The 13,635-nt window shown below is 40.2% G+C and overlaps 1 protein-coding gene across 2 annotated transcripts in view; it reads left to right on the top strand.

Annotated features, from left to right (window-relative positions):
- ARMC2 (armadillo repeat containing 2) overlaps positions 1-13,635 on the top strand; it is a 224,699-nt gene that overhangs the window by 168,666 nt on the left and 42,398 nt on the right. For both annotated transcript variants that reach the window (XM_069598145.1, XM_069598146.1), the window contains 2 exons: positions 3,882-4,027; positions 10,291-10,390. In XM_069598145.1, the coding sequence (XP_069454246.1) occupies positions 3,882-4,027; positions 10,291-10,390 (246 nt within the window). The remainder of the gene's footprint in view (positions 1-3,881; positions 4,028-10,290; positions 10,391-13,635) is intronic.

Genomic DNA, 13,635 nt, shown 5'->3' with positions numbered 1-13,635 from the left:
AGAGGCTTGGAACTGTGGAAGGATCGGGAGGTTGTGTGCGGTGCAGAGTCTGAAAAATGACCCATGTGCAGGGAAAGGGAGAAAGGGAGATGAAGGAGATGAGCCTGGTGGGGTGAGCCGTGCTTTCCAGAGCAAAGAGCCTTTTGGATATGGATTTCGCCCAGTAGGCCACTGGAAATCAGAGGAAGTCTGAACAGGGAAGGCTGAGTTTCAGGATGCTTCCCCTGACAGCAGAGAGAGGCTGTGGGGAGGTGAGCTGACCAGGGTAGAGAGTGGAAGGAGCCCAGTCAGGGGGTGCAGACTTTGGGAAAGAGATGAAGTAGGCTTAAACAGAACCAGCAACCCTGGAGGTGGGAAGAAGAGGTGGAACAGGTGACCAGTCAGGTGTTGAAACGAAGGGGAGAGAGGAGTTAAGAGCCCAGGAGGGAGCTGCTGTCATGGAAATGAAATGAAATGAATGAAATGAAAAGGGAATACACTAGGGCCCCTCAAGGAAGTCTGTTGTCTTTCATCAGTAATTTTTTTTTTTTATTTCTTTGCTCCTTTTTGTTGTTGAGTCACTAAGTCATGTCCAACTCTTTGGAGTGTTGGACCCCATGGACTGCAGCATGCTAGGCTTCCCTGTTATTCACTATCTCCTGAAGTTTGCTCAAATTCGTGTCCATTGAGTCAATGATGCCAGTCACATCCTCTGTCTCCCCTATTTCCTCCTGCTCTCAATCTTTCCCAGCATCAGGGTGTTTTCTAATGAGTCATCTCTTTGCATCAGGTGGCCAAAGTATTGGAACTTCAGCTTCAACAGCAGTCCTTCCAATGAATATTCAGGGTTGATTTCCTTTAGAATTGGTTGGTTTGATGATCTTGCAGTCCAAGGGACTCTCAAGAGTCTTCTCCAGCACCACAATTTGAAAGCATCAATTCTTTGATGCTCATTAATCATCTTAAAATCCATCTCCCTCAGAGATACTGTCTGATTCATCCAGGTTTTCTGGACCCCAACCTTTCTATGTATACCAGTGGTACCTTTGTAGATACTAATCCAGTAATCCATTCCATCAACAAGTATTTATTGAGGACCCACTGTGTACTCTTGAGAGTCACTTGGACTGCAAAGAGATCAAATTAGTCAATCCTAAAGGAAATCAGTCCTGAATATTACCTGGAAGGACTGATGCTGAAGCTGAAGCTCCAATACTTTGGCCATCTGATGCAAAGAACTAATTCATTGGAAAAGACCCTTATGCTGGGAAAGATTGAAGGCAGGAGGAGAATGGGATGACAGAGGATGAGCTGGTTGGATGCCATCACCGACTCAGTAAACATGAGTTTGAGCAAGCTCCAGGAGTTGGTGATGGACAGGGAAGCTTGACATGCTGCAGTCCATGGGGTCGCAAAGAGTTGGACACAACTGAGCAACTGAACTGACTGACTGTGTACCAGGCACTAGAGTTGGACCTGAGGGCACAATGGTGAAAAGACAAAATGTGTACCTTCACTGAAGCTTCTAATATAAAGAAATAGAGAAACAATAAAACACAATATTAGGTAACCTAAAATAAAGCAGTTTGTCAGGGTATGTGGTATGAGATGAAGTTTGAGGGGTTGGCCAGAGTCAGGCCATACCAGGCCTTGTAGACGAAAGTCAGGAAACAGAATCGTATGGTAGGAGCAATGGGCAAAAAGCCAGTAGGGCTTAGGGAAACAGAAAGCAGAAAGGCAGGGTTCTGGAATATTTCTGAGTTTTGTGACTTAAGCAGCTGTGTTGATGGTAGTGTCATAAACTGAGGCGTCACTGCCATGTATTTTTCAAGTGCATGGTGTATGTTTCATGTATGTGATTCTAGTAGCATCACAACCAAGAACTCTGGAACCATTCCAGGTATCATATCGTGCTCAACTCCTTGCATTCCACACAGTGTGATCCAGGCAGTAGATACTGATTTAAAATCAGGTGATGTCACATCTTGATTTGGGCCATTTGTAAAAGTTATGTGTTTGGGGCAAAAGAACCTTGAACTGTCTTGACTTTTCCTAATGAACCGAGGAAAAAGGTTGAAAGGGAGAGGGAAAAAAAAAAACAAAAACTGAATTTGAATCGAGAAAATAAAAGCTCCTAAGAAAGCTCTGGTCCCTCCTGCTGCGGGGAGTGAGAAGATGACAACAGATTGAGGTACCGGATCTGTGAAGCCTCGGGGTCCAGGGAAGGGGGTGTTTGTGTGCACAGTGGGTGGGATCAGTGCTGCACGATCTTGCTGCAGTCTCTGCCTGTCTGGTTCTGGCCAGGATTCACGCGAGCGTCTGTGCTCTTTAATGAAGGAGTGGAGAAGCTTGCGAGTCATCCTTTGGGTTGACATAAACCAGAAGTGCTCCAGTGCCTGGGCTGTCTCTGAAGAGGGTGGACAGGTTAGAGTCGGGGACAGATGATGGGAATTTTCCATTTTATGGCAGTGATGGCTTGGAATGCCTCGAATGGCTTGTTAACCTTCCTTAGCTTAAGAGACTACATTGGTAGGTCAAGTGGAATGCTAGAATAGTTTGTTTCCCCTGCAGTGTTTTGGATACTGAACCTTTCAGGGAAGAATTGACTGAATCACTGTGTAATTGAATCAACTACAAACGACTTGCACACATTTGTTTGAAGTATTATGTTTATGTTTTCTGCTTTAGAGAGAACATGATTGGTTATATTTTTTAAAAAAATTTTTGTTGTTGCAATTTGTTATAAAGGAAAACTAATCAAACATACATGTCATCTTAATAAGTGTTAAAGTTTATTTGTTATGGCTGTAATGATGCTTTTTATTTACATAATCCTCTACAGTGTACAAAAACCGTGTTACCTTTTTTTCCACCTGTTACACGCAACCTTGGCTGGTGAGCAGAGTTTGTAATCCCCTTTTCACAGACAAGGAACGGGGCAGTTGAAGAATGACTGCCTCAGTCACGTATTTAGGAAGATTTGGGAGATTTGGAACTTGACTATCCATCATTTGAGTCTAAGGCTAGTGATCTCCCTCCTGCATTTTGGATGTGAAGACCCGTAACAAAGGCGGGGATGGAACCTGTGATTTTTGAACTCCTGTTAATTAATCGGCACTGGCAATGCCAGCCACACATCTCATCTCATTGAATCCTAACAATGCCAGGGCAACTGTCACCATCCCCATTTTATTGATGAGGAAAATGTGCTCTGGGAGGTTAACTAACCAAGCCTAAACGATGAAGGGTGGGGCTGGAATTTGACCAGGCCATCCAACTCCCAAGCTGACTCCCTTAACCCATGGCCTGCCTGTACCATCTCAGGAGGAAAGAACACCTTGTGTCTATGTAAAATTATTAGATAACAGCAGCTTTCATTTTATAGATTTTTAAAATTGTTCTCTTCTCCACTTTCAGACAAGGGTTTAAGTACATAGATTTTCTGAATGTTTTGTTTTTTACAAAACAAGACAAATTTGCAGGACGTCAGTTCTTGCCTCTAGGAAGAGGAAGAGACTAACATTCTTGAATATCCTTTGGCTGCAGCATTATTATTTGATGGTATTTATAAGAATATGGAACAAGAAGTTTCTGATCTGTGGAACTCAAGTGGCATGTCACAGGGTCAATTAATTACGTTATGACTTCTACAGGTTTTGGTATATTAATTGCTTCTTAACAGGAATATTTCATTCATTACTTTTGAACCAAAGTAGGCTTTCTTTGTATTCATTTCTTGGTCCTTGTGCATAGGTCCAGGTTCTTTGATGGGTGATGCATAAAGGGGCCTTGGTTTGGCTACTGATGTAACAAAGCTTATGGTGTGGGTTCTCCTGCACTGATAAGTATTGCTGTATTACTGTTTTCTTTTAAAAAAGCCACTAACACGGTTTTTTCCCTAGATGACTGCTACACTGCGAAACTTGGTTGATTCGCCACTAGCAAGAAGTAAGTTGCTAAGCATCAGTGCTCTTCCCCAGCTCTGCACAGTAATGGAACAGCACATAGGTGACAAGGATGTCTGTACCAACATTGCCAGAATATTCAGGTAACACAAAGCAGCCTTACAGTAACGCTGATGTTTCGATTCGGGAGTTATCTTTAGTATTTGTGTGTGTGACTGGCAAAGAGTCTGGTTTTTGCTTTTTATGTCGCCTAGAAGAAAAGGTAAACCTAGTGGCCCACATTTAAAATAAGTGACTTAAAACTTACTTTATTGACTTCATTTCTTATGTATTTCTAACGTGATTCTAAACTTATTAAGTTACTTTAAAGTTGCGAGTTGTCCTAGTGTTTTTATAAAAGAAAGAAACAAAACTCTCAACTTATTGGAGATAAAGAGCTGTATCACAAAACCCGGCAAACCTGCTGGTGCATTGGAAACAGTGCCTAAGAACTGTAACAGGAAAGATGAGCCGTTGCTCACAAAGTCTGATCTGACTTAGTTTATAATCGCAGGTGATTTTATTTCGGTTGTTTGGCTGAACTTTGGCTCACACGTTCAGTAGTGATGTTTATGCTTACTTTGCTGCGAAGCAGTGATGACCTGAATCTAGGCTGCCTCAAAACAAGATGTGACTAAATTTCAGAACTGTCTTTGAATTATGTATTTACATTTCTCCCTTCACTGCTCTTCACCAGTGTTTTGACATAATGATCCTTCTCAAGAGACCTGGGCCTTTCTTGAACGGTAATATTGTAGCTGTTTAACAGAATACAAAATTTCCTGAAGACTGAATTGGTAATTGACTCCAACATGAGGGTGTGAGTCCAGGTTTGATCTGTTAGCCTTGTACTTTCCTATCTGGGTCCTTAATTGTGGGTACTTAATTAGTCCCATTTTGAAGCACATAAAATCATAAAGAGTTTATTTCTGTGTATGGCAGCATGTAAAGATCCAATTTAGTTTTTTTTCCCCTGTGGACAGACAATTTTCCCACCACATGTTACTGAATATGCCATCCTTTTCTCTTTGCTTTTGAATGCCTACTCAAGAGAATGCAGGCTTCCCTATACTTGCAGGTCTGTTTCTGAACATTCTGTCTGACCCATCCTCAGACTGGTAATATGTTGTTTTTTTACCATTATGGGTTTCTTGCTATAAGATATTAATAAAATGAATCTTCCACTTTTCTCCTTTAAAATCCAAATTTTTATTTTCTCTTCCTCATGAACTGGAGAATCAGCTAAAAAGTCCATGAAAGGAACTTTGAATTTTTTTTCATGAAACTATACTCAGTATTTAGGGTAACTGGGACAGAGGTGGGGAGAATTGACATCTTTGTGATATCAAGTCTTCCATCCAAAAACAGTTGTGATGTTTCTTCTTTTCATAAAATTTTATAATTTTCTCTTTAAAACTTTTGTCTTTTCGGAGGAAAGAATGCATCTTTTGTTAGATGTATTCCTTCACGACTCTCGCTGCAATTATAAATGCATCTTTTAAGAAAACAATTCTAATGAGTGTTGCTAGTGTATATGAACAGTATTGATGTTTGCTTATTAATCTTGTTATCCAGAACACCTTGATTAACATTAGGTCTAAGAGTCTATAGATTCTCTTGGATTTTCTATGCAAATTATTTGCAAACAAGTATAGTTTGTTCCCCACCCCCCCATTATTACAACTCTGTCCCTGTCCTTACCCATTTCTTGGGTGCATTGCTTGAAAGTGAAAGTCACTCAGTTGTGTCCGAGTCTTTGCAACCCCATGGACTATATAGTCCATGGAATTCTCCAGGCCAGAATACTGAAGTGGGTAGCCTTTCCCTTCTCCAGGGGATCTTCCCAGCCCAAGATCCAACCCAGGTCTCCCGCATTGCAAGCAGATTCTTTACCAGCTGAGCCACAAGGGAAGCCCAACCCTTCTCCAGAGGATCTTCATGACCCAGGAGTCAAACCCAGGTCTCCTGCATTCCAGGCAGATTCTTTAGCAGCTGAGCTACCAGGGATATATATATGTGTGTGTATATATATATATATTTTTCTCCCCATTATTACAGCTCTGCCCCTGTCCTCACCTGTTCCTTGGGTGCGTTGCTTAGGATGTCCAGTATAAAGTTGTGAGAGTATTAGGCTGGCTGACTTTCTCCTGACTTTAAGGGAAATGTTTTTGTAGTTTTGCCAGTTGAAATTGTTTGTTGTAGGTTTTTGTAGATACCCCTTAACAGTTAAGGAACAATTTTTTCCCTTTAATGGATTTTAAATTTCCTTGGATTCTTGAATATATTTTGATTATATAGATTTTCTTTGTTTAATTCTTTAACGTAGTAGATTACATTAACAGGTTTTCTCATATTAAACCATTATATATTGCTAGGTTTGCTCAGCTTATATTTTGTTTAGGATTTTTCATTTATAGTTACAAGTTAGATTGACCTATACATTTCCTTTCTTATACTGTCCTTGTCTGGTTTTAATGTCCAGTTTATACCAGCCTCATAAAATCAACTGGGATATATTCCAACATTTTCTCTCTTTTAGAAGAATTTCTGAAAATTAAAGTTATCTGCTTCTTGAAAAGCCTGTAGAACTTGCTTGAAAAGCTGATTTATCCTGTTGTGTGTATGCGCATGTGTGTGCATGCGTGTGTGAATATCATTGACAACTGATTCACTTTCTTTAATGGTCTAGTCATATCCTATTTACACTTGGTTCAGTTTCTAAAAGTTATATTTTTATAAGGATCCATTCATTCAAGTTTCAAACTATATAAGGGCATTCCAAATATTCTGTTATCCTTTTATTTTTGTTTTTTAACACCAAAAGCATTTTGTACTGGGATATAGCTGATTAACAGTGTTGTGATAGTTTCAGGTGAACAGGGAAGAGTCTCGCATTCATATACATGTATCCATTCTCCCTCAAACCCCTCTCTCATCCAGGCTGCTCCTTAACGTTGAGCAGAGTTCCATGTGCTATACAACAGGTTTTTGTTGGTTTAAATATAGCAGTGTATACCTGATTTGCCCAAAGTCCTTAACTATCCCTCTATCCCCGCCGCAGCATCCGTGAGTTTTCCAAGTCTGTGAGTCTCTTTCTGTTTCGTAAGTTTGTTTGTATTGTTTCTTTTTAGAGTCCACACATGCTGCTGCTGCTTGGTCACTCCAGTCGTGTCTGACTCTGCGACCCTGTGGACTGCAGCGTGTCAGGCGCCTCTGGCCATGGGATTCTCTAGGCAAGAACACTGGAGCGCGTTGCCATGCCCTTCTCCAGGGGATCTTCCCAGCCCATGGACTGAACCCAGGTCTCCTGCATTACAGGCAGATTCTTTACTGCTGAGCCACCAGGGGGCTTTCCATGTTGCTGCCAATGGCCTTACTTCATTCTTGTTAATGGCTGAGTAATATTCGTGTGTGTGTGTGTGTGTGTGTGTGTGTACGTGTACATGTACCCACCACACCTTCTTTATCCATTCCTCTGTCAATGGACATTTAGGTTGTCTGCATGTCTTGTAAACAACATGCTGCATTGAACACGGGTACATCTATCTTTTCGGGCCATATTTTTCTCTGGACATATACCCAGGAGTGGGATTGCAGGATCATATAGTAGCTCTGTTTTTAGTTTCTTAAGGAACCTCTATATTGGTCTCCATAGTCGATGCTCCAATTTACATTCCTACCAACAGTGCAGAAGGGTTCCCTTCTCTCCACACCCTCTCCAATGTTTGTTGTTTGTGGATTTTTTATGATAACCAATCTGACCAGTGTAAGGTGATGTCTCGCTGTAGTTTTCATTTGCATTTCTCTGGTAACTAGCACTTTTGAACGTTTCATGTGCCTGTTTGCCATCTGTATGTCCCCTTTAGAGAAATGTCTGTTCAGATCTTCTGCCCATTTTTTGAGTGGGCTGTTTGTTTTGATGATATTAAGTGTCATAAGCTGTAAATTTTGGAGACTAATCCCTTATCAGTCACATCATTTGCAAATATTTTCTCCCAATCTGTGGGCTTTTTGTTTTGTTTATTGTTTCCTTTGCTGTGCAAAAGCTTTTGAATTTAAGTAGGTCCCAAATGTTTATTTTTGCTTTCATTTCCATTATTCTGGGAGCTGGATTAAAAAAGATGTTGCTGTGATTTATGTCAGAGAGTGTTCTGCCTATGTTTTCCTCTAAGTTTTATAGTGTCCAGTCTGACATTTAGATCTTTAATCCATTATTTCTGTGTATGGAGTTAAGGGATGATCTAATTTCATTTTTTTACATGTGGCTCATCTATGGCCATACCACCCTGAATGTGCCCAGTCTCATCTGTTATTCTTTTAATCTCTATTGCCTCTCTAATTATACCCCTTTTATTTATATTATTTATTCAAGAAATATTTATGCAGTGCCTACTGTGTGCCAGGCAGTGTTCTGAGCACTTTCTAAATACTAATTCATTTATTCCTTATAACGGCTTTAAGAGGCAGGTACTTATTATTATTATCTTCACTTGACCTATGAGGAGGCTAGGCATAGAGAAGTTCGCTAGTTTTCCCAGAGCTGCACAGCTGTGATTTCAACTAGATAGTCTGGCTCTAGAATTTACATGGTTAGCTGCTGTGTCACACTGCCTCTTCATTTTGATGTTGATTTTCATTCCTTATTTTGAAGATTTATGATATTTCTCTTTTTCTCTTGATCAGTCTTGCCAAAGGTTGGCCAATTTATTAGTTTTTGCAAAGAACCAATAGATTAATCAAACCACTCTATTGTAAGTTTCTTTCCTATTGTATTCCTTGTTCTTAGCCTTAGTAATTCTTCTATTCTTTTTGGATATATTGTATTTTCTTCTGGGCTTCCCTGGTGGCTCAGATGGTAAAGAATCTGCCTACAATGAGGGAGACCTGGATTTGATGCCTGGGTTGGGAAGATCCCCTGGAGGAGGGTACGGCAACCCACTCCAGTATTCTGGCCTGGAGAATCCCCATGGACAGAAGAGCAGGGCGGCCTACAGTGCGTGGGGTCACAAAGAGTCAGGCACAACTGAGTGACTAAATACAGCACATATTTCTTTCTATGTTGGTTAGAAATCCCTTTCCTGTCAGCTTTCTTAAGGTTATGAATTTTCCTCTACTGCTGCAGTTGCATCTAAATTTTGATCTGTTTAATAAATTTTTTGTTATTATGCAGATATGTGGTTTTTTATTTTCTTATTTCGTTGACCCATAAGTTATGTGTTTTTAAATTTCCAAAATTATGTCTTTAAAATGTGATCTAAAACATTGGTAATTTACTGAGACTTGTTAATGGCCTGGCACATGATCAGGTTTTTAAAATATTAGTGATGTTTTTTCTATTAATCTGTCACTTAATGAGAGGTTTATGAACATCTGTTAATTTGATATAGGTTTGTGAGTTCCACCTTGTGAGTTATGTTAGTTTGTTTGCTTACTTTGGAAAATTTGAAGCTATTTTCAAGGTTTTTTGCCTTAAGGTCTATTTTGCCTGGTATTAATATAGTATATTAATATCCTAGCATATTTGAGCAATTTAATATTTGCTTGTGCTGAAGTTCCAGGAGATTGACTCTACCAGATTGAAATTTACCAGATATTGTGTAAATTTCTTATCTTGTGTTTTCTGAACCACAAGCTTGGTTGGTAAAGAAGCTGCCTGCAATGCAGGAGACCTAGATTCAATTCTTGGGTCAGGAAAATCCCTGGAGGAGGGCATGGCAACCCACTCCAGTATTCTTGCCTAGAGAATTCCATGGACAGAGGAGTCTGGAGGGATACAGTCCATGATGTCACAAGAGTCAGACCCGACTTAGTGACTAAACCACCACCACCTGCATTAGAGGTTTCAGCTTTCTCTTTTTCAAAGAAATTGAAATTTTCCTTGCTCCCACCCTGTGCTCCTGGAATCTAGAGCAGGTTACCAGCTCCCTGGGGCATCTCTGGGCCAGTGTATAGAGTATTTCCAGACTGCTTTTCATGCACAGGACAATGCTTTGAAGGTCTGCATTTAAAGCAACCCTAGGTATATTTGGAGAAGGCGATGGCACCCCACTCCAGTACTCTTGCCTGGAAAATCCCATGGACGGAGGAGCCTGGTAGGCTGCAGTCTATGGGGTCGCAGAGAGTCAGACACGACTGGGCGACTTCACTTTCACTTTTCGCTTTCATGCATTGGGGAAGGAAATGGCAACCCACTCCAGTATTCTTGCCTGGAGAATCCCAGGGACGGGGGAGCCTGGTGGGCTGCCGTCTATGGGGTCACACAGAGTCGGACACGACTGAAGCGACTTAGCAGTGACTTAGCATGTATATTTGAGTTTTATTGAAAAACAAAGCTGACTTTTATTTTTTCCATTTGATATTTCTACAGCAAACTTACTTCTTACCATGACTGCTGTGTAGCCTTGGCCAGCTATTCCAGATGTTATGCCTTGTTTTTGAATCTGATAAACAAATACCAGAAGAAGCAGGTCAGTTCTTTATACATTTAACTCTGCAGTGTGTCTTTGCATTGGTGTATTTGTGTAATAAGGCCACGCTGAATGGCTTTGTGTTTTGAATGTATAATTTTCTCTTAGAAGCTTCCATTAGATATGTAACGAGCTGCCCCCAAGAGGCAGAGAGTTCCATGGAGGAGGTGGGGAGGAAGTAATTTGAGGCAGAGATGGCCTCAGAAGGATGTGCATACAGTACAAGGGTTCACGATGTTGAGTGAAGGGTGGGTGCTGTTCCTCCTGGTGCTCTGTGGACGCCTCCTACAGGAGGCACCTTTGGGTGGGGTGAGGTTACACTGGTTATTTCCAGGCCCCAACCCAGGCCTACAGAGCCAGGTGGGTGCAGATGTGCCCAGCCCCCTGCACTTTAACAAGAACTGCAGGGACTTCTAATGCAAACTAAAGTTCGGGATCCCCTACCCTGGGTATACTCCAAAGATTCTTCTAGCCCTGAAATTTTCTAATTTTTTTGACTCTGTTGTATTTAGAAGATGACATTTCGAGGTTAAGTATTTAAAGGAAATAATTTGGTTTTAATGGGTTTGACAAAAATGTAATAGCTGTTTTTAAAAAAAGGAAGAACTCACAAATGACTTTCCCTTAATAAAATTATAATGCTTAATCCAAACATTAATTTTTATGATATTATCAGTTTTGAATAGTCATTAAATGCAGGCTAGTTTTATTTGCCTTTATAAATGATTAAAGTGACATCAACTCTTTAGTGGGGAGGGTTTATACATGAAAATAGGTATTAATTTCCAGTATGGTAAATTTTCAAAAGTACATAGTAGGTATCACCAGTTTAAAATCAAATTATATATATTCTAAAATGGTTTTAATATAAAGCTTTGTGTTTATTTATATTAACCATATCAAAACCACCTCAAAGTATAATTCCTGTTTGCCACAAATAGCGCTAACTTATTTTTACCTAGCCAAGTACTTCTGCTGAGAATGACTAAATTTGTCATATTTTACACTATTATCAGCTATTTATTAAAAGGTTGCTAGTCTCATTTTCAGAGAGGGCAATGGCACCCCATTCCAGTACTCTTGCCTGGAAAATCCCATGGATGGAGGAGCTTGGAAGGCTGCAGTCCATGGGGTCGCAGAGAGTCAGACACGACTGAGCAACTTCACTTTCACTTTTCACTTTCATGCATTGGGGAAGGAAATAGCAACCCACTCCAGTATTCTTGCCTGGAGAATCCCAGGGACGGGGGAGCCTGGTGGGCTGCCATCTATGGGGTCGCACAGAGTCGGACATAACTAAAGCAACTTAGCAGCAGCAGCAGTCTCAATTTGGTTATATTGATAAAGAGAAATTTCTGTGTTCATATTACACCATTATGTATTATGTGCTCAGTTGCTCAATCTGAGTCTTTGTGGCAGGACTGTAGCCTACCAGGCTTCTCTGGCCATGAAATTTTCCAGGCAAGAGTACTGGAGCAGTTTGCCATTTCCTATTCCAGGGGATCTTCCTGACACAGATTGAACCTGAGTCTCCTGCATTGGCAGGTAGATTCTTTACCACTAGCACCACCTGTACGTTTTAAAGAACATAAACTTTGCTGAAAGTGTTCATGTCTCTATTTCACTTAAAAAAAAAGAAACAATTTACAGATGTGCATTTGGGTTCCTGATTCTGAGTATTTGGACTACAAATGCTTTCCCCTGTGTATTTTGTATTTTCTCCAAATTACATACTTTGAAAGATTTCATGGCATAAGTATTTGCGGTGTCAGCTGAAGAATGAATTTGATTACCTTACAGTTTTCACAGTGCTGTTAATTTAAGTATCCATTAGGCGTTTACTGATTTAGATTTTGGTAAAATATACTATCAGAACTCTAATCTTTAGACAAGTGAATTAACCCCCTAGGAGCTTAGATGCTCCTAGTTCTGGTTTTCACTTTTAAGGAAAACATTAAAAGGGTAGAAAAGATAGTTTGCTGTAACATTAAAAGAAACTTTTCAATATTATACTTATAAAGGGATTTAATTATGGATTTTATTTTGTAATTTTGTTTTATGGGATTACTTTATGTGTTTTAATTTTAATTTACCATCATAGTTTCTTTTTTACTTTGGTGTTTTGATCCTGGATGACTTAGATTAGACAGTAACTGGAGAAGATGTTTTCAAATGTGGATTTAAAGAAAACATTTCTGTTTAACAGTTTGATTTCAAGTTATGTCATAACCTGTACTTTTTTTTGAAAAAGAAGAAAACCCATCAGTTCAGTACTGACAAATAGACCTATTTGTTATGGTATTACTGGTACATAACTGTTTGTTTCTCTATTTGTAGTTTAGATGATGATTGTGTTTAATAGAAAGTAGAAAGTTCTGGCATCTGACTGTTAATAATATGAGATACTTGAGATGTGAGTATAGTTAAGGGTATGCTTTTCCTGGTTCAAGGGACTAAATGTCTTTAAAGCTTAATTGGCATAAAATTTTACCACACTTCTTATTGAATTACTTTTCACTTTGGACTCATTCAGTTCAGTTCAGTTTAGCCGCTCAGTCGTGTCCGACTCTTTGTGACCCCATGAACTGCAGCACACCAGGCCTCCCTGTCCATCACCAACTCCTGGAGTTCACTCAGACTCATGTCCATCGAGTCCGTGATGCCACCCAGCCATCTCATCCTCTGTCGTCCCCTTCTCCTCCTGCCCCCAACCCTCCCAGCGTCAGAGTCTTTTCCAGTGAGTCAACTCTTTGCATGAGGTGGCCAAAGTATTGGAGTTTCAGCTTCAGCATCATTCCTTCCAAAGAAATCCCAGGGCTGATCTCCTTCAGAATGGACTGGTTGGATCTCCTTGCAGTCCAAGGGACTTTCAAGAGTCTTCTCCAACACCACAGTTCAAAAGCATCAATTCTTTGGTGCTCAGCCTTCTTCACAGTCCAACTCTCACATCCATACATGACCACTGGAAAAACCATAGCCTTGACTAGACGGACCTTTGTTGGCAAAGTAATGTCTCTGCTTTTCAACATGCTATCTAGGTTGGTCATAAATTTTCTTCCAAGGAGTAAGCGTCTTTCAATTTCATGGCTGCAGTGATTTTGGAGCCCAAAAAAATAAGGTCTAACACTGTTTCTACTGTTTCCCCATCTATTTCCCATGAAGTGATGGGACCAGATGCCATGATCTTCATTTTCTGAATGTTGAGCTTTAAGCCAACTTTTTCACTCTCCACTTTCACTTTCATC

Source organism: Ovis canadensis, chromosome 8 (genome assembly GCF_042477335.2).
Source record: "Ovis canadensis isolate MfBH-ARS-UI-01 breed Bighorn chromosome 8, ARS-UI_OviCan_v2, whole genome shotgun sequence".
Taxonomy (NCBI): Eukaryota; Metazoa; Chordata; class Mammalia; order Artiodactyla; family Bovidae; genus Ovis; species Ovis canadensis.
This window is presented reverse-complemented; position numbering and strand designations above follow the sequence as displayed.